General features: G+C 42.9%; 1 protein-coding gene across 1 annotated transcript; it reads right to left on the reverse strand.

Annotated features, from left to right (window-relative positions):
• Window positions 1-4,171: 4,171 nt before the first annotated feature.
• LOC102709921 (ABC transporter C family member 4-like) lies at window positions 4,172-12,913 on the reverse strand. Its single transcript, XM_006653136.3, has 11 exons — window positions 10,724-12,913; window positions 9,790-10,110; window positions 8,139-8,225; window positions 7,222-7,848; window positions 6,969-7,133; window positions 6,548-6,842; window positions 5,631-5,845; window positions 5,210-5,515; window positions 5,049-5,112; window positions 4,724-4,963; window positions 4,172-4,615 (listed from the first exon to the last, which is right to left on the reverse strand). Exons 1-11 carry the CDS (start codon window positions 12,863-12,865, stop codon window positions 4,503-4,505), a joined length of 4,575 nt encoding a protein of 1,524 aa, XP_006653199.2. The 5' UTR covers window positions 12,866-12,913; the 3' UTR covers window positions 4,172-4,502.
• Window positions 12,914-13,129: the final 216 nt, after the last annotated feature.

Consider the following 13,129-nt stretch of genomic DNA (forward strand, 5'->3'; position numbering starts at 1 on the left):
AGATTTCCTAATTAAATATCACATGTGGAACAAATGTGATTAGATATCAGCACATGTATTGATTGATGATCATGTCTCATGGATCATGGTATGAAGACACGTGTTGGAGAACATGGTGTTGGATAGATCTATATATGATGTGCCATCAGTGTTCTCACTATGTATTGATGTATAATCCTCTGACTTGAGGTTATCATGGTTCTCAACATGTGTAATGGTCTGCTTAGGGACTACTAAATGCTACATTATGATTGGGTAGTTATAAAGGTAGTCTTTGGGCCTATCATGAAACATGTAGTGAGATGTGAATAATCAAGATAGAATTTGCCCCTCCATTTGGAGAGATATCTGTAGGCCCCTCGATGTGATAGATTATATGGAAGTGCATGACAGTGCCAAGAGTGATCTAGGAGTCAATCACAAGTTAAGTAATCTATCACACGATCGAGAGAATGATTAAGCAATTGAAAAGGGATGGTACATATCTAGCATTGACCTTAATCGATATCATGAGGCAAAGAGATTAATACAGAGATACATTCTAGGTTCAGCCGATGTGATTTTTATGAATACTCGGTGGGTCAATATATTCTGCTAGGAGCCACTGTTGGCACGTGAACCGAAAAGGAGTTTTCATATTACAACCGAGTATTTGTAAACCTATGGGTCACACACTTAACGGGCTAGAATATGGGAGTTGGATACTAATTCAATGCAGGCTCAGTTTGGATAGGAATCTGAATATGACTCGCACAGGTCTTGGAGGACTAGTTTTAGGTCTTATATATACAAGGGGCGAGGAGGCTGGCTTTGCACGAGAAAAACTCTAGCTGTCTTCCTGTTCTCCTCCCGAGCAAAGAACCCAGTCGCGCACGGATGCTAGCACATCTGCGCACAATGACCTTCCCTGTACATGTGGATACCAAAAGAGGCATCGCCAGATCATGGTGCTAATCGGCAAACATGCGTTCTCGGTGCATGTGCGTGGAAGAGAAGGTCAACCTGCAGCGATCATCTACTTCATCCGTCTCGGCGTGCATCAGATCGTTGTCACTACTTTAGCTTTTTAGTACCTTCTTCTGCTGTGCAGTGCGTCATGCGGTAACTACCTATGATCTACTACTAGCATGGTTCCTGGTTCATGTGGTAGAAAATTTTGTTTTTATACTTCTATAGCCTACCCGTATCCTGACACGTGCCTCCTCCGGGCCTTCGCGACATGCGTGCCTCCGCACTTCCTCACTCTGCTGCCTAGCCAGGTTAACTCGTCGTGCGCAACTATCGTGTGAGACTATATGGTATCGTATTCTGGTTCTAAGTGGTGTCATATGATGCTAGTTTGTATCAACAGATATCAGTAAGTATCAATAGGTATCACTTGATCTCATATGAAAACCTGAATGATACCGATTAGTATCAACAGGTGTCAGATGATACCAAAAGATAATAGAAGGTATCAACAGGTATCAACAGATATCAAAAAGTATCAATAGGTATTGATTGATCACATAAAGGATACCAGAACACATTCATGCTCAACGCGAAGCAAGCTAAGCCAAATATGAAATAGTTGTTGGGTTGGTATAGCTAGGCGTCAATGGAGAGTGAGCCAGCGCAACTTCACGGTGGCGGTGGTGGCAACCTTAACCTGCGCATGCACACGGAGATCTTGTCGCTCCGGTGTCCTGCTAGGACCGGCGGCGGAGGCAGCGCTGCCTGCACGGCCAGTCTACACAGAGGCGGTGATCACCGTCATCCATGCGGCCACATCGCGCGTGCCCATGCGGTTGACAGCAGCTAGCGTGCCGTCAACATTCCTGTAGCGGGCGTACTGAGCAGCGAGCGTGTTGGCGACGTATGGCGTTGAGTCGAGGCCGAGCTTGGCACATAACGTGTGCACTCACGGCCGTGAGACATCAGTTCAGCGTCAGCGCGTGCGGCAAAGTCATTGGCAAAGTCGATCCCATCCAAAGAGAATGCCACTCTTTATAGACTTTCTGTTTCAGAAAAGAGTAGTAGAACATGTATTAATATTGCATTGTGCCACGGCCTTGAAATTATCTACTAAGCTTATAATATGTTTCCATCAAAAGGATCCCTTGTTGAGGCACAGATGAGGCACCTTGTGTGATAATAATAACTATTCCATACCGGTTGAACCCAAGGCAGACTTTGTGCTGAATAAAGGTTGTGGAGATGTTTAAACAGTAAGGCTTCATTCTGAATTCTGAGAATGTCATTGATGATTCCCAACCTCCTTTCTCCTTGGATCACCATACTTTGTTCCAAGCAGCTAAAGACTTTCGTTTTGCTGAAGCTTGGCTGCCCCTCCATAAGCAATTCCTTTTTGCATTATCAATTGCATTAATCACTGTTATGGGTATTTTAAGCTAACACATATAGTAAGTTGGCAAAAACGAAAGTATTGAATTAATCAGTGTCAGCCTAGCACCATATGGCAAAAAAAAATCGAAGTAAGCCTTCTCTCCACTCTGTCCACCAGTGGAACAAAGTCTATTACTCTCGGTCTCATAGTTCTCAAGGGCAGATCCAGATAAGTAAAGAACCAATCTTACACCCTCATTAGTCTTTCCAGCAACTCCATTTTAATAGGCTATGTGTTCAAATAATACATGCTTGATTTATGGAAGTTACCTTTAACATAGTAGCTTGAGGAAAAAAAATCAGCAGTGCCTTAAGGAAGTAAAACTCTTTTTGAGAGGCCTTAAGAATATTAGGGTGTCATCTGCATATTGGATGATTGGGAAATCGACAGCTTCATCTTCCATTATAGGCCTGGATTGCAATCCTTGGGAATAGGTCTTGTCAACCACATTCAATGTAACAATTCAGCCCCAAAACAAACAACAATGGTGACAAGGGGTCTCCTTGCCTCACCCTTCTTTTACATTTGAAAAAAATTCCCTATAACACCAATTAGAAGGGCTGCTGAGGATGCTGAACAAAGATGCTGTGCACCCAATTTAACCATTCTTCAGGGAAACCCATATGTCTAATGACGTTTAGGATAGCCTCATGTTCCATGTTACCTAAAGCATTTTCAAAATCCAGTTCAAGGATTAACATCTCCCGCCGAGATCGTTTTGCATTGATGGGATGAATTCAAAAGCCCAAGCATGACAATCCTGGATAGTTCTGTTCCTGATAAATCGATACTGGTTAGCATGAAGAAGATCCCTCGTAGTATGTCAGTAAGAAGTTTTGTTAAAATCTTTAGTGTGATGCTCATCAAGTAAATTAGCCTAAAACCATTAGCAGTCTCTGGAGATGGTTTCTTTGGTAGAAGGATAGAAGAGTTAATGCTTTGTGATTCGACATTTTTGGAGTGAAAATGAGGAGCAAGTCTATAAAAGTCTTGAGCCGCTTTGTCTATTTCCAATGGAGTTTTACTCTCATCCTTCTTTTTGTATCTCGAGGTACTGGTACCTCACAGTACCAAATCGTTTTTTATCGTTGAATCCAACAGTGCACATCGTACTTAGCTAGATTTAAGAGTTTTACTCCCATCTTTTCTTTTGTACCTCGAGGTACCGGTACCTCGAGATACCAAATCATTTCTTACCATTAGATCTAGCTAAGTAGGATGTGCACTATTGGATCCAACGATTAAAAATGATTTGGTACCTCGAGATATTGGTACCTTGAGGTACAAAAGGAAGGATGAGAGTAAAACTCTAGATCTAATGGTGAGAAACAATTTGGTACCTTGAGGTACAAAAGGAAGGATGAGATTAAAACTCATTTCCAATGTGTATGTTCATTATTTTCACAAATTCCAATATAATGATTGCTCAAAAATAAAGTTATTTGGGACAAACAAGAGATGAGAAAGATGGTCTTATTTTGAAATGGATATAATACAAATAAAATATTGATGGTTAAAGTTTCAAAAGTTTGACTTAAATTCACGCACGTTAATATTTATAACAGGAGGGAAATTTTTGCTTCAGTCATGTTCTCAAACATAAGTTTCCTATTATCTTCTAATCTTTCTCTGTCAATTTTTAGCCACAAACCAACCCACGAAAAAGGGTTGTTCAGTTGGGTTGTTTCCTATAGAGTGTCAGAACAAAAATGATGTCGACAAGGACAGACTCAGCATTTACCAACGATCAGAACTTCAAAACGAAAGATCAAGATGCTATAGAACTAGGTAAGATTGAAGTTACCGATCCAAAATGGAATGTCAGAGAGCAAACATTTCTCCTTTGAAGTTTCAATATCTCGTGTGTAAGATGTAAGACTTTATGTACTACAAACAGTAACAGCAAATGCAATTTCGACCCTTTCGTGTTGATCAAAGAGCAACTACTAAATCGCGATGCACAGACGACGTATCAAGAGACAACATGGGAATACAACACATAATCTCTCCAAAGTTCCAAAGGTTTCATCTAGAGTTTATTTTTCCAGTAGTTAGTATTTTTAGTTCTATATATATCTTGTATGCCTTGTATCTATGACTAATGATGTCCATGTCATCAATCGCTCGCCTCTGTGCTGTAAGAGCGATTTGCGTACTCCTGAACCATTGCTCCAAAAAGTGAAGGCCTCCCCATCAACTTAGACGGTGCATCAAATTCCTTCACTAACCCTGAAAAGAGGAACACATACCGAGCTTGAATAAAAGTGCAAAATCTCATCATTAGAGAATTTCCCTCAGGATTTTGTTAGCGATTCTCGTAAAACTATAGATAGTTACCTGCATCCAACACCAGAACTCTATCGCTGTCCATGACAGTTGGTATGCGGTGCGCAATGCTGATGACCGTACAATCAATGAATTCCTCTCGGATTATCCTCTGTATAGTTGCATCTGTTTGAGAATCAACAGAAGCGGTCGCCTCATCCATGAACAAGATCCGGCTGCGCTTCAGAATGACACGGCCAAAACAGAGAAGCTGCTTCTGTCCCACACTCCAGTTCTCCCCCATATCGGCAACTACATGGAACAGCCAAACAGAAAATACGTTGCAATAATAACTTTAGCAACTGGAAGAAAAATGATGTTCAACTACAAAGCATACCTAGTGCATCAAGCTTCTCTGGTTTTGCAGCTACTATATCTTTTAGCTGACAACGCTCAAGGGCCTGCAGAGGAATAGATATGTTAGTCTTGATAGAAACAAAAGGTTGCAAGACAAAATCCTCATATCGAAACATACAGAGGCTGTAACCAGAATATTACCTGCCATATCTCATCCTCAGAATACTGCCCAATTGGGTCAATGTTACTTCTTATGGTTCCTTCAAAGAGCACAGGTTCTTGAGGAATCACACCAAAGCGAGACCTGAGATCATGAAGACCCAAAGTGCAAATATCTACTCCATCAATGATGATGTGGCCTTCTGCAGGCTCCACAAGCCTGAACAAAGCCTGAACAAAAGTTGACTTTCCACTGCCAGTCCTACCCACAAGTCCTATCTTTTCTCCACTGTTAATGTTGATAGTAATACCCTTCAAGATTAGAGGTGTGTTTGATCGATACCTAACCTGAAAAGGATATTATTTTCGGGAATAAGAAAATAATAATGCTGATACGGCTGACTTCTATTAATTACAGTTTAGGGGGGTAATGAGTTCAATGAAGGAGCATGAAATTTCTCACCTTCAGATCTTTAATGTCAATATCTCCTTTGCTAGGCCAATTTGGTGAGGGAAGACAATCTGCCACTTCCCATGCTGCTTCAGAAGGAAGAGTACTGTACTGATTCACCCTTTCAACGGCAACCATATCATTCTCTAGCATACAGCTTATGGAAATTGTATAGTACACCAATGAGTTGAGAGATAAACCATACGAAAGGGACATGCCGACGAACTCTGCACCAGAAACAGTACAAATCAATGATGTGATTTGTTTGAAGGTCACAAAGAATTAAACAGATAACATATATTAGCAGCTCTTTAATATGAATGGCCATTTAGAGACAGCTTAATCGTTGCTTCTATTCGGACTGAACTATCCAGAACATCTCAAATTTAGACATTCATAGATTCAAAACAAGCCATGCTATCCAATTCTAACCAGTGATAAAACTCACTAAGAATTATTCATTTATTTCTATATTCTTCTTAAATGACTTAGATGACAATTGGTATACATTCTAATATAACTTCAGCACTAAAGACAAGATTCTTTTCTCTTAACAATTCAAAATTGTGTTCAAGGGAACAAACCAATTTATTCCTAAGATATAGACAATAAAATATGAGGAGTCAACAATTTGACTGTTTTCTACCAAATGGGACCAGTATAAATACTCCCTCTGGTTTTTTTTATTTGGCATTGTTGACTTTTAGATTTACGTGTGACCGTTCATCTTACTCAAAAATATTGTGCAACTATTCAGAATTATAAGTTATGCTTAGAGCGATTTATAAATAAATCAGATAACAACAAAATAATTAATGATTATGTAAATCTTGAATAAGCCGAATGGTCAAACGTATGACCAAAAAACTATGGCGTCAAATAAAAATGGACGCAGAGAGTACTTGGCTACACAATATTTTTAAGAATACCTTTTTTGATGAATTTGCTAGGCAAGCTGATCATGAGAAAAGCAGTTATAGACAGTAGAAGTGTGCCAATCAACTCCAGTCGAAAACCCAGCCACTCATTAGCTGCATAATTATGAAAGGACATGCGCAGATTCGAATTGATTCTGTCCAAGTTTATTTGGTAAAACTCATCTTCCTTCCTAAAGCACCTTACTGTTGGAGCGCCCAAAAAAGTTTCTGAGAAGTGATCAATAACTGGTGCCCTTGTTACTCCTTGAAGACGAGTTAACTCTCGAGAGGTTGTAATGTAATGATTCTGAAAAACATGAAGAAATGAAAGAAATCATACTTGTTAATATAATGCAATATGGTTGTTATATGATGCTAAGTAGTATGAAATTGTTTCAGTCCTCTGATATGCATGGTTATAGTTGAATCATACCCGGTACCAAATGTTTAAAAGCACTAGTGGAAGTACTGCTATGACTGATGGCCATGCAACCTGACAAGTAACAGCAATGCTGCTTAGTACGGAAATGCACATTGACAGAGCAAAACCAACATAGAATACAAGGGCAGTGTCAATTTTCATTTGGTCTGCTGATGCCTGAAAAAAAAGAGGGCAATAATGCTTCAGAAAATGATAGTGTATATGCTGTGAAACAAATTAAATTCTACGTCTGCACAAGACATACCCGGCTTAATATCCTCCCAGAAGGAGTGGTGTCAAAAAATGACATTGGAGCTCGTAGAATGCTGTCAAACATCTTGGTAAAAAAGACCTGGGCTGACTTAAACCCCAAGAATGTCACGAAAAGAGTACTGATTGCGTCGCATGCAATTGAAGCAGCAACTATCGAAACGTAAACACCAAGAAAAACAGAAGTGTCAAATATTGTGCCCCCAGATGTTTCATATGAGAGCCAGTAGTTACTAGCCATACTGGAGCCCTCTGAGAGCACTGTCACAGCTAAAATGACCAGAACTCCCCACCAACCCCAAGCCTCTGTTATGTATAGCTTGTACACTTGCCAACTTACTCGGCCACTCTCCTTTTCTTCCTCCTGGATCAGTTTGGATGAACCTGCTTCTTTGCTCGGTGCAACACTGGTACCATTACTAGATTTGGACCTGGCAGGTGTTTTTGGTGATGCGGTGGTGGCCTGAGGATACACAGTGGTCTGATCATCAGAGGTTTGTTCTGTTGCCCCTGGCATCTCCATCGAACTATGGTGAGCAGAAACGAGAGCTGAAAAATCCGGGCATGATATCAGTAACTGGCTGTAGCTCCCAGACTGAATGACTACCCCGTCTTTCATTACCTGTTCAAAAACAAGTTAATATTGTTAAATTTGAGTTATATGTAAATGATATCAGTCCATGGTGTATTGTCATCATATCAGAAACATGGCATATGCTGATATCTAAACGAAACTTAAGAACAACCTAAGTTAGTAGTAGTATATACTGTCAAATTAATTTTTGTTCTACCTGGTACTGATTAATATGAATAAATGATTCACAATATTTCAGAGTTCATTTCTGCAACAAAAACATGCCGACTACCCTATTCCATCCAAATGTAACAAGACAGTTTGAAGATAGAACTTACAAATACTGTATCCACATTTTTTAAGAAATCCACTTGGTGAGTCACAAGCAAAACAGTCTTCTTCTTAAGTATACCCTTCAGACATTCCTGTAGAAAAAGCTAACAGTTAGAGTACTGCTAAAAAACAGGGTTAACACTAGCTACAGGTCCATATTTGTTTCAGAATTAACTTTCAAGACATCGTACTAATAAGGAAACAATTAAAAAGCAAATAATATTGGGAAAGCAAATAGGCCACTGGTCCATCATGTTGTAAATTAAATTCCACATTAATACACTTTCCAGCCATTCCTACTGAAAACGTACAGGTTGTAATCCAAGGTTCCTTTTAGTTAACGAAATCAAGAGAAAAATCTATTCTGTGCCACTGAGTTTGTCCCAATTCAACATGCCACTGACACTGCCACTTTATAAAATATACTGTCGAGTTTAACAATTGTTTTAACAATATATCATTGGCCTGGGTTTTTTTTTCCCACAAATGCCCAACATGCCCTTAAAACAATACAGAACAGTTAATTTATTGTATTATAAGTTTAAAAAATAATAAATAACTTTTTTGTGTATCCTCCTTACACAACACGGAAGTTTGAGTATAAGTTTCATTACTTTTCAATTACTTTTTTGATAAAATATAATTTATCTATTATGTGCTACATAGGATATTTTTTTGTGTTTCTATTATTAATGTAAATCATCTTTTCTATGCTACATAAAGAAAGGTTGATAGATAAGTAAACTAAATGGGATCTGAAATGTTCAAACATAAAGTCATATCGGGCGAGGACAATTGTAAACACATTTTAATCACTACATTCCTTCTAATATTCCATTTTGTCGAAAAATGATAATACCATATTCCTTTTGTTTGTAGAATGTTGAAATTTATTTTAGAATTTGATAAGAATGTCTCATTCTCCTTGTCTTTCAAAAAATTCGACCTTCCATATTTGATCTTTTCTCATTTCTATTACCTCTCAACTTTCATTAGATATTTGTAAAGAGAAAACCTAAAAAATGTCATTGACAAACATATAATTCTATAAAATACCATTGACGAGTGCAAGTTCTACAAAATAACATCGTACAAATGAATTTGACTAAGAAATGTCTATCTCCGTTAGGATTCCATCAGTAGTCCTCCGTTAACTGCTACAATATGAACAATGTATATAACGTCACGCAATGGATAAAACTCTAAGATGATGACATTTCTTAGGCAAAGTTTTTGTACGATGATATTTCATAGAACTCGCAGTCGTCGATAACATTTCTTAGACCTAGGGAGTGATTGTTTGGGTTTTTCATAAAAAAGAAGGCATATTTGCAAATGAGAAATAATTTATGAATAAAACTTTTATATACGTGTTCTTAGTGAACTAAAAGCCAATGCTAATAAATAAAGTTCAAATAACCTCAAAATTAACTCTAAATTTAAGGTTGAAAATTCAAATTTTGGCATATAAGCAGAAGAAAAGGCGAAAAGATGGGGGTGTAGACATTTGTCAATGGCATTTCTCTGTAAATCTTCATTACAAGTTCCTTCCACGAGTTAATTTTAATTTGGTTCTTTTTGCATTTGTTCAGAATTTTAATCAACTCAATAAATAACCAAATAGTACAAGAATATAAAATATAAATTAGAATTTACCTTGAAGATAGCTGAACCAGTGTGAGCATCAACTGCACTAAAGATATCATCAAGCAGATATATATCACAATCTTGATAAACTGCTCTAGCAAGCTGGATGCGTTGTTTCTGGCCACCACTGAGGTTGATCCCCCTCTCTCCTATTTCAGTCTTGTCTCCAAATTCCATCATTTCTAAATCTTTCTCTAGGCAACAAGCACGTATCACCTCCATGTATTTCTCTGAATGCATTGGTTGTCCAAATAAAATGTTCTCTTGAATGGTTCCATTCTGGATCCAAGCAGTCTGAGCAACACAAGCCGTGCTTCCACATATGCTAACCTGTATCAAATACAGAACAATTTTACATAGTTATAATCATATTAGAAAAAAGGAAAATGACTGCAAAGGGGATTGACAACAGGGTTTGCCTGCCATCATTTGATGATCTGTTTGACGCGCTCGTCTTCAGTTTTTAGCTAGAGGGTAGTTTATTCATAATTAACATTGATAGACACACCTCAGGTGCCAGAAAGAAATGGCAAGTAAAGAAACAGTGTAAAATTCCGTTGGTACGAAAGTGTACTTACAACTTCTAGTGATACAAATGTAAAATCACAAACTTAGAATGTCAAGGAACCAATTTCTCTTTATATATTGTGGCTGAATCCAAAGAATGCTGAACACAGAAGGCCAAAGGCAAGTTGAGTGGACTAGGAAAGTTCATATCAACCTAATTTCTGGGGAAATAACCCCAAAATCTTCTGTGAGCTTACAAAAGAGAAGCTAAATTAAGGAATATTGTAGATTTAAAGGAAGAATTAACTGTTACAGCAGGGAACTCATTGGGGAGCATCAACTGGATTTTACTGGTTTTCGTAAAACTATCAAAAAAGACTTCACTTCACAGTTTCTTAGCAGAATATAATGGTAAATTTGCGATAAGTACACACACCGTGCCGGAGATCTTGTGCATTTCTCCCATGATGCAGGACAGCAAGGATGACTTGCCGGAGCCCACTGTCCCAACCACCGCCGCTAGCTCACCCTTCCTCACCTCTACCTCGATCCCATTCAGCACCGTGTCCATAGTTGGCGCCTCCTCTCGGCCATTCTCTGCACCATGGCCCTGACGGCCATCATCTGCACTATCGACTGGCACATCCCACGCAAACACTCCATTCTGTACCTTCACGGCTGCTGCATCCTCGGCACTACTATCAATGCGCTCCACAGCCGTGCTGTCAATCTCAGCATCAGACAGGAACTTGTTCAGCCTGCCAAGTGACACAAACGCCTGCATACACATCACGATCGTCTGCGGGAAGTTGTGCATAGGACCCTCGAGCATTGAGAAAAAAGCAGTGGCTGTGAACACCTTGCCAGCGTCTAGCTCTCCTCCGGCAGCAAGGTATGTCCCGAAGACGAGCACGGTCATGGCAAGAGGGCCACTTGAGAACACCACATTGTTGGCGCACATGAAGAGAACGATCTTGGTCAGCCACCCCATCTCAGTCTGCCGGAGTTCTCGCACCTTGCCACCGAACTTCTCCTCCCAGGCCTGCAGCTTGATCACGCGCATGTGGTTCAGCATCTCGGTGATGGCCTTGATGCGACTGTCCCGGACGCCAAGGAACTTGAGCTGATAGGCCAAGTTGAGCTTGTTGGCGAACGCGGTGATCACGGTGACCGCGGTGATCACGGCGAGCGTCATGAGCACGGAGGGGCCGAGGTAGGCGTACAGCAGGACAAGCGCCACCACGATCTGCAGCGGCATCAGCCAAAGTCCGTGGAGCCCGTGCATGGTGTAGGACACCGTCCCGGCGTCCACCTGCATGTAGTTGACGATGGCGCCGGAGCCGTGCGCGCGGCGAGCGCCAGTGGAGAGACGCAGCGACTTGCGGTACAGCGCCGTGAGCAGCGCGCCGCGGATGCGCATCCCCAGCAGCTGACCCTGGAAGTTGTAGTGGTGCGAGGCCAGCGTCTGGACCGCCTTTCCTGCGAAAAGGATGGCGACTAGCCGGAGGCCCTCCCACGCCGTGCCGCCGTGGAGGATGAAGTCGACGAAATGGTTGATGAGCGACGGGCCAACGTACATGGCCCCGAGGCGCACAAGGCCGAGTGCCGCCGTCAATACGACGCGCGGCCAGAAGGACAGCCACAGCGCGACGCCCACCGGGTGGCGCGACCCCTGCGCCGGCCAGTTGGACTCGAACAGAGCGTACGACGCCTCGGCACGGTGGCCAGGTGACACCGGCGGGATGTCGTCGGCGGCGAGCGAGTCACTGGCGTAGCCCTTGGAGATCAACGGATTAATCCAACTGAACGTCGCGCGCGACAGCCACGACGCGGCGTCGTACGGCGTGGCGGGCGCCGCCGCGTGGGTATGGTTAGCGGGTTCGCCTCCGCACGTACCTGAGACATCGTCGGAGGAGCAGGTGATGGCTACATACACCAGAGGCAGCGAGAGGGCGAGGCCGGCGAAGGCGAGGGGGTCGTCGGGGAAGAGCAGCGAGCCCTCGGCCCAGTGGACGGCGGCCAAAGCGGAGAAAAGCGCGCCGACGAGGGCCGTCACGACCCAAAACACGCGGAGGTGACCAGGGAGGGCGCCATCGGCCACCGCCGCTCCCCTATCCGACGCTACGGTCCACGCGGCGACGGCGTGCGCGACGAAGTGGACGGCGAGGAAGGCGGATTCCCCAACGCGCCACGTCGTGCTCGGCAGGAGAAACAGCGCGAGCACGACGAGGACGGCAGACGCCGCCGCAAACACCACCGACGCCCCGAGCGCGAGCGCGTAGCGGACGGCGGCACGGAAAGGCCGCGCCGACGGCGGAGGCTTCCGCAGGAGCGCCTCCCGCTCGGGTCCATCCCCCGTTCCGCCGCCGCCGCCGCCGCTTCCTCGGGACCGCCTCCAGCGGGCGATGAGGACGACGAGCGACGCGACGACGAAGGCGAGGTCGACGGCGCCGAGGAGCGCGCGCTGGGGACACGGAGAGAGGAAGAGGAACGCGAGCAGGTCGGCGAAGGAACCACCTGGCGGCGGCGGCGAGCACGCCGCGGTGGCCATCCACCTCGGGAGGAGGAGGAGAACCATGTCGAGTCGTCGGCGTCGTCACATTTGGGGTTGGGGCGGACGCGCGGCGGCGGCGGCGGACGGCAAGTTCGGTGCGACTCCGGAAAATTTGTTTATTCCGCAGGAAGATGTGTCATGTATGTGTACAGTTGACTGAGCACTTCTACTAGTACTAGTACACTGTGCTGTAGACCGGTACTTTGCACCACATGTGGCAACATTATAAACAAAACATAATAGAAGAATATATGAAAAGGGTCGTTACCTCGTTTTATATAGTAAGAT

This window comes from Oryza brachyantha, chromosome 4 (assembly GCF_000231095.2).
Source record: "Oryza brachyantha chromosome 4, ObraRS2, whole genome shotgun sequence".
NCBI classification, from domain to species: domain Eukaryota; kingdom Viridiplantae; phylum Streptophyta; class Magnoliopsida; order Poales; family Poaceae; genus Oryza; species Oryza brachyantha.